The 10885-nt window shown below is 38.7% G+C and overlaps 1 protein-coding gene across 3 annotated transcripts in view; it reads left to right on the top strand.

The window, feature by feature from the left end:
• The window catches only part of SMARCA2 (SWI/SNF related, matrix associated, actin dependent regulator of chromatin, subfamily a, member 2), a 104741-nt gene that overhangs the window by 3215 nt on the left and 90641 nt on the right, over positions 1 to 10885 (top strand). For all 3 annotated transcript variants that reach the window (XM_042875279.1, XM_042875278.1, XM_042875280.1), the window contains exon 2: positions 8281 to 8542. In XM_042875279.1, the coding sequence (XP_042731213.1) occupies positions 8318 to 8542 (225 nt within the window). In that variant the 5' untranslated portion in view covers positions 8281 to 8317. The remainder of the gene's footprint in view (positions 1 to 8280; positions 8543 to 10885) is intronic.

Below are 10885 nucleotides of genomic sequence, written 5' to 3'. Positions count from 1 at the left end.
TTGATTTTTATTTTTACCGCTGGAAGTAGTGTGCGCGCTTTCTGCAAAAAGTGACGTAGGACCTGTGACACCGCATTGTGCCATTTGCAATCTCTTTTGTTTTGTTTCCAGTTTGTTCGCGTCATTTAACGTTACCCACAGCCTCTGCGGCCCAGGCAAACACACGTTTTGGAGCCGAGTTCCCTCGGTAGTGCACCAGTCCGAGGTGGGGCTGTCGCTGCCGTGCGAGCCGGGCATTGTTATGCAAAGCGAGGCACGCTTTCTCTTCGGGAGCCTAATTGCCCCCTTACTGTCTTTGACTTTGTTTCTTTTGTCCCTCTGTGATTCTGAGAGAAAAATGATGTAGTAGAGTGGTAACAGTGAAGATAGGGTTGTGTCAGCGATAGAAGGAAAGATCGAGTAATGAGTATTGTAAAATGCATCCAGAGTTGGGTGGATCACGCAGAACGCGTGGACAGAGGTGAGGTTAAAACTTCATTAAACCCAGCGTTTTTCTCATGAGTTATGTCTCAGCTTCAGGATTGGTGTTTCTGTGGTGTTTCACAGAACATACGCGCTAGAGGACTGTGTTCAAAGCAGTCTCAGATCTTTTCTTTTGTTCATTTCTGAAGTGGTCTGTGAGCATTTCTTGTGAAGTTTGAAAAACGCTTTGACCAACGCCTGAGGCTTGAAGTTGACAAGAGGAAAAAGTGCTCCAGTTAACACTCATATGAAATATATTCTTGACAAAGGTATATATGAAATAAACATTTCTAGATATGTTTTCTCGGTTTTTGTTGATCTTTGAAGTTAAGGTCACGGTGTGCATGGGAGCAACTTTAAACATGTCTGCACGTCTTCCATCAGTGTTCGTGGCCCGGACTGTCAGTGTTGCTGTGAACTAGCTATCCTTAACCAAAAAAGATTTTGTTCTTTAGATGAATTAGAAGATCGCTTTGCAGATCGCTAGTTAAAACACTTTTTTTTTTTTTTTTTTTTTTTTTTTTAAGTATGCGTTCTCTTTGTACAAAGTGTTTCTTGGACATGCACCTCTTTTATATCAGTTTTATTTTTCAGTGGATCTTCGTTTATCTTCTAGTGGAATGAGAAGAACAGTGTTATGACATAAAGATCACTTGTGAAAATGGCAGCAGAGGACAGCTTATGTCTTATTTGCAAGCTGTAAAAATAAGGAAGGATGATTTGGAGAAAGAAGCAAGGCTTTATTTAAACACAGCTCTGGTAGTTTGCTGGTATAACAGGCTAAGAAGTCTAAGACTGAAAATTGTTTTTTATTTTTTCTAACACATTTAAAGTCTACTCTTCCTGTGGGTAAATATTTTGCTCTGTGTGTATCCCCACACATTAGTGTGGGGTTGCAGCACCTGGGCGAATCTTTTAGAGCCAGGATCTCTGGGTCAAATGTTAAGAACGCTTCTTGTTATGAAAATGTTCCTTTTGCCTCATCTTTGTTGATACTTTATTTTAAATAACTCATGGTAAGAAACAGCATTCTTCCTTCTTTTCTTCCCCATCTAAGTAGAGACGTGTAATGAATTCCTTTCCTTCTGCCTTACCTCTAATGTGGCTTTTGTTTTTCAGAGTCTGACACGAAGGTGATGTTCACTAATTGTCATTAGTACTTGTAGGAAAGGTCACTGTATGGAAACTTAATCCGTAATCAATCATTGCTGTCATGAGTCAGTTTGCTGCACTCTGGATGTACAATAGAACCTACGTGTGCAGCAGACATGGGCTTGATCTTGGGCATTGACAGATTTGTTTGTGGTGACCATGGCTTTGGGGTTAAAAGGCAGTTCTCTGAACTTCCAACTGTAACGCCTGCCCTCCTTTTGTCTTGAAGGCTGTTGCCTTCTGTAGCAAATCCAATGGAAAAGGTCACGTCTGTGCTTTGGCCTCTTCATTGAAGTCTGGTGACGTAGCTTAACCTAACTTCTGTGAACTCTGACTTAGGTTGACTTCTGTAGGGCTGGCTAGTATATTCAGCCCCAGCTGATAGGTGATCATTTCTTGGTGCTGTTTTAGTGTTTTGGGGGAATTTAGTCTGTGAGTTTAAGTAGTTTGAGAAGTTTCTTCATGGAAAATCGAAACAGCTACACAGTAGAAATAGGAATTTCTTCAACAGGATGCAGACGGCCTCTGGTAGACAGCTAGATAATCAGCTAAGGCAGTGCCCAGGGGTTTTTATCTCTCACTGAAGTATCTGGATAAGCAATTACATTGCAGTATTTCTGATTCTCTGGCTTATAGTCCAAGCTACAATTTCCCTTCCAGAAGATTTTGAAGTTACAGTGAAGTTATGTGTCTGAGTATGCAAAGGCAGAATTCCTCGGCTGTTACTGTGTTTGGCTTCTCCTGTGTGAACAGAATAATTCTGGTTTATTTTAGCTGAAGGTGTGACTCTTCTGCTTTACTTATTTTACGCTGAATCATGTACACCTACTGTTTACTGATTGATTCATTGATGAAACAACAGTAGTTAAGTCCTCATAAATGTCACTGCATAGTGTCCAGTGGTGTTGTAAAACACATAATGGGCTGATTTGCTTCTAAAGACTATGAGTTATTTATTTTAATTGTAACAAGCTACTGTCTTTATGAATCATTGCTTAAACTTCAAACGTCTTCATTTGATTACAGTTAGTTCGTGAGGCAAATACTGCGAACCGTTAGCAGTATAATTTGTGATGTTGCTTGATAGTATTTTAAAGATAACTACAAGTTGTTATGTAGCGTATTTCAGTTTTGCAGTGTATGTTTTTAAGCCAGCTTTGAAATCTGTCTTTGTTTTTGCAGATGTCTGAGTACATGTCAATATAATAGCTTTTCTGTGGAGTTATGGGGAGAGTGCTTTGCAGCATCTGTGTGGCTATTGCTTGGATCTACGTTCCACTTTTTTTGGATGTAATTGGCACAGTTTCCTTGCTTATCACTACCTGTCCAACACAGGGGATCTGGTTGAAAATACAACAACTGAAATTCAGTTTTGGTCGAGTCAATCACAGACAGGCAGAAGTCGAATTGTATGGTAACGGAAACAACTAGAAGAATTATAAATACTTACTGCTCCATCTGTTCCTAGATGCAGTGTAACTGTTTTGTGCCAAAGCAGTCTGTAACCTCTGGATCTTTCTGGTTGTCCAGCTGGTCTTGAATTCCTAAGTAGTGCTGATGGTTTTCTGCCCGCTGTGGTTTAGTTTCAAATCCATGCCTTTGTTCACTTCGGGTTTGTATCAGGTTTATAGCAAAGTGTGTATAATGTGCTTAAATGCTCTGTGTTCTAAAAGACTGAGCTACGGTGCGATGAAAGAGTTGTATTTATAAAACCTTCTAGGTGTGAAAATGTACATGCTTAGCTAACATTCCCTCTTGGCATACTCAAATATAATATAATAATATAAATAAATATAATGCAGATACTGTCCTAGATCGTTTGTTCTAGAAGGAGTGGAGCAAAGGGAGTGAGTGTTTCTCTTCAGTTCTTAGTGTTGTGGTTCTTGTTGTATTTCCATTTTTCTAATGCTACCTTGATAGTGATGGATTTTTGCTTGTCTGTCTGAACTCTGGGTAGTCTAGAAAAGGTGTGAGAAAATCCCTGGGACCAGTAAGAGCAGTAGGATTCACAAATAGTGAAATTAAAACCCCTCTTGTTCTGTTGACAGGGGCTAAAGAAATCAGGGGATTTTGTTTTTGGTTTATAGTCTGCCTAGACTTCAATGTCAGGGAAAGGGAGGAATGAGACATTACACCTTGCTGTGAAAATATGAGAAAAAAGGATCTGTCCTTTCACAAGGGCTGCTCTGAAGGTAGTGCCTCCTATTTTGTTACGTTGGCCCAGGACATCAGGAACTGACATTGGCGGGATGGCAGTGAAGGTGAACTTTCCCAGTGAAGTGAACCTTCCCAGCAATATTCCATTACATTTTTTTGCTGTGTGACAGATGGAAGTAGAGAGGCACTCTGGCAAATTTAGTGTCTGATGTGAAAGTGTGGATGAAGTGTGTCTGAATTCCTCCATGCAGAAAAAAATGGCAACCACTGACATTCATTGACACTCGCAGAATGTTTGTGGAACTATACTGTGTGCGCAAGCACAGTGAGGCATTGGGTGGTTTGTTTCAGTTTTTTCAGAAAGAATTCTGTATGCAAATTTATCTGGACCTACTGAACCAGGATGAAGCTGAAGGTGGCAGTTTCCTGGATCACATCATTACCGGTGGCAAAACATGGTATCACCACTATGAGCTGGAGTCAAAACAGCAGACAGGGTAGAGGTGTGTGAATACCTCATAAAAAAAAAAAGTTCAAGTTGTAGCTCTCAGTGGGTAAAGTGAGGTGCGCTGTCTTTTGGGATAGGAAAGGTATGGTCTGTCTGGATTTCGTGGAACCTGGACAAACCATCAGCTCTGACCGCTACGTCACAATGCTACCTAAGCTGAAGACTAGTGAAGAGGACACCTTTCTCTTGCAATATGGTAATACCAGTCTGCATACAGGTTTGAAGACTGTGGAGCAGTGGTGACAGCGACAGTGGGTCATCTCTGCTGGTACAAATATTTGCAGGTGTGGCATGCAGGCTCTTGTTTGTCACTGGCGAAAATGCATAGCTAATGGTGGTGGTGACTGTCAATTTTGTAGCTGAGCATTTGCTCTACCAGGTAGTGTTATTGTACTATTCGTTGTGATTTCCATGCAAATAAATAGGAGGTATTACTTTCAGAGCAGCCTGTGTATTTAGAATGTTCTCTAAAGATATTTGGTGAAGTAGAATGCAAATGAATTTAAGAAGTGACGTGAATTTACAGCTCTAGAATGGCTGTGTCTTATTGAAAGTCATGTGAATGACACTGCTTACATTGGAAATCTGAGGAAATTTAAAGATTGGACACTTGAGAAACTATTAGTGTGTAATACACAAGGGAGTCTGAACTAACAGCCGTATCATTTGGGACAATGAGATTTTTGTTTTGTTTTTCTTGTAACTGACAGGAGCTACTCATTAAAAAAGCAGTCAAAACAAATGAGTTAACTCTGGCTTTTCCAGAATGTTGATTTCATTTTGTTTATTTCAGTAAAGGCACCAGAATTAGCCAAAATTGTAACAAGGTTTTATGGATAGAACTTGACCATAGTTGGATCTATTTTCCCCCTCTCTCTCTCTCTCTCTCTCTCTCTCACTCTCTCTTTCTCTCTCTCTGTTTTTTTTTTCTTGACAAGACTTTAATGAGACTTTTATAAGGGCCTAGAAAAATTGAATAGTCTACTTCTAATTTTAATGAGAATGATGTTCCTGATTTGTGAATTTTAATACAGTATCAATTTTAGTAAATATAAACTATTTTTGAAATATTTTAGTTCATAGATGTCTTTTTTAGCAGTTCTACTCTGAGTAGAATTGGGCAGGCTATGTATAATGTGTTCCTGTTTATGGTAGCTGTTGTTTAAAAAAAAAAGTTGTTTTTGTACACCTTACATTACTTGCATTCATGTTACAGTTTACATTATTTTATGTTCCCATTATACGGATTTTATAAATAGTAATTTTTTTCTTCCACATAAGTATTTTCTTTAATTTATAAAGATCTCTTCAGATATATTCAAAATGATACAAAACTGAATGACTTCATCAGCTTTCAAAGGGATTGCAGAAGGGTCTTAATCTGGAGTAAGGAGCATAGCATTACTCTCTCATAGTCATTGTTTTCCACAGGTTGGGCACTTGCTATTTCTTTCAAAAGTATTCCACATTTTTCAGATTTGCTTGCTGGAAATACTTAGTATATATGTAAATGGCCTTTTAATTAGCAGTGCTGAGATCAGGACCAGTTAATTTTCAGGCAAATGACAAGTCAAGTTTGCAATAAAGGTAAACAGAAGGAGATATTTTGATATTTATTTTAATACATAGGTGTAAATGAAGTATTTTATGGAACAGATTATTTTGGGATTCTGTGAACTGACAGTAGGCTTGTAATTGATTGAGTTGTAGTTCCGTACCCGTTTGCCTGGACAGTGGAGTTGATGCTAGGTTCTGCTTTGTTGAATGTACTGAATTTGGCTAGTACTGTACAGAGAGACTCAGCTTTGTCAGGATCACTATTATGTTTCGCAATGCAACCTGGCTTGTATAAAAGCTCTTTGTTTTGTGGAAATATCTGTTTTCCAGCCAAATTCCAGGCAGTTCCAGGCATCTTACAAGAAGCAATGGCATGGTGTTTGCAGCTGTGAACATTTGGTGATGCAGTTCCTTCTGTGGCAATGTTGTGGGAACGCGAGGAACTGATTGGTGACTTCAGTATTTTGTTGTTACCTTTTGTTTTGGAGAGAGAAGCTTCAGAGGTATCGCCTTGTTGTACCTTGCAAGTATAGAAAGTCCTGAGGTAGCTTACTTCAGGCAAGGCTGGTTTATTTTAAATGAGCTAAGCAGCCATTTTTCCAATTTGTTGCCTTGAATCAGAGCTGAGTTGTAGCTAATAAAAATGCAACAGGAGGGAATTTATAAATAAAAGCTAGCAAGCCGTTTTGATCCTGACACAAGGTGCAGATAACTAGGGGTAAATAATTGAGAATAGTCTTGATGTGATAGTGTTTTATCTTCTCTACTGGACCCAGTAAGTAAAGATTCTTGCTCATAAAAGAAAAAGAAAAGATAAGTTCTGTAAACTTTGAATCCCCTAATTGCCGTAATTAAACATGAATCTGCTTTTCTTTCTGATGTGTCATGCAGATGGGCCTCCTTTCTGTAGGAATCTCAGCAGGGTACTTTGCTTGTCTTCAGTGTCTGTTTCTTAACTTGACTTCTGTGAACCAGGGTGTTTGCAGTGTTACAGCGTGGATTTATGTAAGCAGTGCCACAACAGGGTTACACCACTTACTCCAGTTAGAAAGTAATTACTGCTAACCATGGCATGTATGTAAATCCTGATGTGGGTGTAGAGCAATCTTTTGTAACTACTCGTATAAGAAGAGAATATGGGTCAGGGAACCCCATGATGTACTATGCAAATACTGCAAATTAAAATGCTGTTTGTAAAGACTCATTTTTCACCATACTGTATTTATTGTTCTGAGACAAGTAATTCTGAACTGGTAATGTTGTAAAAACTGTGTCCGGATTGAATTGAGAGAGCAAGCTAAGCCTGTGTTCAGCTATTGTTGAAGGGGGTGATCCTGCTTGCTTCTTTGTGCTGATGTTGGGATCCATCTGTCCTTTTAGAAAGTCAGTTTGGTAACCTAAAAAATTGTAATTTGTTTTCTTACATGGTGCTATTTTTCTGCTGTCTTAGTTACTCAGTTAATGAGATCACCCTGTGATCAAACAGAAGAAAATGAGGCTTCTGGGAGAGGGGAATACCAAGAAATACGACTGGTCTTGTTGGCATCAACTCTCAGTTTTGTAAAAATATGCCTGTTATGTCACTGCATTACAATAATCTGGCAGTAGTAGACTGAAAGTTCTCAATAGTAACCATTGATAGAAGTTCTCAGAAAGATGAAGGATGCTTCAAGCCTGTACTCTGCATCAGTTTGTTTTCTTAAGAACATAGAAATAGAAAATAGTAGTAGTTGTTTTTCCAGTTTGTAAAAGCCTGCTATTTGTTCTCTGAGCACTTACCGTTTTATAAGCCACTTGAGCTGCATTCTCCTGGCTTGTGACATCAACAGAATCCCTCAAGTGAGTTCTAACTGTATTCAGCCCAAAGTAATTGTATTTTCTACTGTGTGTTTCATTTGATACTGAGATTACCATACAGAGACATCCAGGAAAATCTTCAGTGTCGAACTAAAAAAAACAGTCAGAAGATAGCATTAATAATACTTCTACCACTTGTTTTTCTATGTCCCCATGAATTTTATAAGAATTGCCATCATGTGTGTTGAGTGTGGGTTTTTGAACACATATATCACACAATTGCACAGTCTACTCTGTATTCTGTAGTGGTAGTGTACATGACTGCCTGTTGCGTGCTTTGATGACTGCAAGTCGGTTGAACGACAGTTTTCACCAGTAATTATTTCACATAGCCTAGTTGCTGTTTAGCTCTCATACTAATATATAAGCATCCAGAAATTGACTGAACTATCAGAGCTTCCTCCTTCTGGTGGGCTTTTTGAAGGGTGGTCAGACAAATGTTCCGTATTAAGAAGCACTTAAGCATTTTCTGCTGGTGACAGCTTGCATGCGCGTGTGATGATTGCCAGTAGATTTTCTTTACTACATTTTCTTGAATGCCCTGATGTCATATAGAAAATGTCTTTGTTTTGTTTTTCTGTTATTAGAGCTATTCTGCTCACTGAAAAGGAGACAGAAAAATAGATGTCCACGCCCACAGACCCTGGCGCCATGCCTCATCCTGGTCCTTCCCCTGGACCAGGACCTTCACCTGGACCGATTCTAGGACCTAGCCCAGGACCAGGGCCATCTCCTGGCTCAGTTCACAGCATGATGGGGCCAAGTCCAGGTCCACCCAGTGTCCCGCATCAAATGCCAGCAATGGGGCCCACTGATTATCCACAGGAAGGCATGCACCAAATGCATAAGGTAATAATTTATTACAAGTGAACCTTTTATTCTTAAAAGTTCTCTCCAGTGAGTAAGAACCCAACTTCTACTGCATTTAGGCTTGCATAACTGCTACTAGAACTCATGTATCACCTGCAAAACTGCAACAACACTGTTAGTTCTGTCTTTGTTGCTAAAGATGATACACACATGAGATTACGTACAGGTGCTTTGCTCTTAATACACTACTTTGTATTACAGATTTAGTAGTTTGGAAATTCTTATTTTTGAAGTTCTTTTTGAACTGTGCACTTTCCATACACTAGACCATACTAAAGAAATGTTGGAATTGTAAGTATTAAGGTCTTAGAGTAGATGATTCTAACCACCATTTACTTTTTGTCCTTATCTGTTTTGGAGCGTCATGCTGCTGTAAAATTTTTCTGAGTTCTTCTTTAGTTTTGCACAATTTAATTTGATTTAATTATGATTTGATTTAATTTTGATATTCATTTTGATACTTTTAATGGCTTGTGCCTACAAATTTGTTTAATCTTCTGTTTTGGATGAAAAACTTCTGTGTTTTGAAATACTTTTACAGAGACTCCTTCTTATTAATGAATTTTAAACTCCATATTGTAGAATGTGTGAATAATTGTACATTAGCTGTTGTCATACACTTAACGTTACACGTGTACTTGGGCTATTCTTTATGTCTTCTGCTTTGAGAAGATTTTCAAAGGAGCAGAATTTTCTGTTTGGGAACAATCTCTTAAACTCTTAACATGTCATTTTCATGCAGCTGTGAACCACATATTTGGAACTAATGATCACTTAAACTTCACTGATATTCTGCTTTCAGAAGAATGAAGTAGCAGCTTTCAGAACCAAGATTCACAAGGCATTTTGCTGACTTGTTGATGCTATGTGTTACTTATATAAGCTGTTGTGACTTGACCCTGGCTGACTGACGATGCCCACCTAAGCCATTCTCTAACTTCCTCAGCAAGGCAAGGCAGGAAGGTGCAGGAGGTACAGTGAGTAAGTTAGCAGATTGAGAAAAGCACAGGGAAATCACTCAGCAATGGCTGTTGCAGGCAAAACAGACTAGATTTAGGGAAGATTAGTGGAATTGATATCTGCAGGGCTGTTTTTCTCACGTTTTCCTATTCCTCTTTCTCACTACTACTGTGCAGCATTTTAGCCTTCCTCAGAACCATTATCACAGAAGTGCAACTGGCTCATAGCTCAGCTTTGACTAGCAGTGGGTCCCTTTTGGAGCCAGCTGGAAACAGGCTTTCATACTGTGGGGCAGCTGCTGTGTTGTGCTTAGAGGCCATCCCTACAGCTCGCTGCAACTGAACCTTGCCATGTAAACTTACGTATTATGTAAGCACATCGGTAAAGAAATTTAAATCAAAGTAATAATATAGTCTTAAAGTAATGTAAACATGTCTTCATTTTCCTCATGAATTGACAACTTTGTGTGTAATTTTCACATATGGATTAATTTTAGTCACTAAAGCAGTTAAGATGTCTATTCAGTAGAGACATAACACTGCCATGTTACAGTGCATGAAGAACTGTATCATTAAAATTTCTAATAACGCAATGACAGCTGAAGTGAAGAAGGCCATGATCCAACTCGCTGTTTGTACTAAACTGTTGCAGTTGTAATCTCTGAAAAATCAATACCTTAAAAACTATAAGTCTTGCATGTGGATCTTGAAGTAAGTTAGCAATTAGCTAGGCCGGATTTACTATTTTCAATTGATATTTACTTGTTTGTGAGGTGGTTGACTACCTAAGGTGCCATTACTCTGTTGAGTGCTCCAAACATCTTAGATGGATAAGGTTTACATCCTTCAATTTTCTCAGTTCTTTCTTTATTAAGAGATTCTGTGCCTGAAGAAGATAAGTCTAACACCAGGAATTTCGTAGTTCAGCAGTTCAATATCCCATATATTGTCTTCAGCTGCTATATCATGTTTCATCTTGTATGTTCATAGAATTATAGAATAGCCTGGGTTGAAGGGGACCTAAAAGTTCAAGATGTTCTTCAGATGTCTGATGTTATATCAGCATTAGAAATAATCATTAAACTTCTTTCAGAAATAGTATGTGCATGTGAGAGACAGAGACACAGAAGCTCAGACTAAGCTACAAAATAAATCCGTTGAACTGATGCAGGTGGAAAGTTGTTGGTTTTTTTTTCAGTGTAGATCAATTTTCTAGACTGTTCTTATGTACAACTCTAGAAATAGTGCATTGAAACAACCAAGAAAGAAGTGCTGGGAAGGGTCTGTTAAGAAAGTTTTTGAAAGTGTGCCTCTAGACTGTTTTGCAGTTGCTGCTTGAGTGACATTCCATGTAGTTAAAAGA

Source organism: Lagopus leucura, unplaced genomic scaffold, assembly GCF_019238085.1.
Source record: "Lagopus leucura isolate 7727_CA_CO unplaced genomic scaffold, USGS_WTPT01 Super-Scaffold_100014, whole genome shotgun sequence".
NCBI lineage: Eukaryota > Metazoa > Chordata > Aves > Galliformes > Phasianidae > Lagopus > Lagopus leucura.
This window is presented reverse-complemented; position numbering and strand designations above follow the sequence as displayed.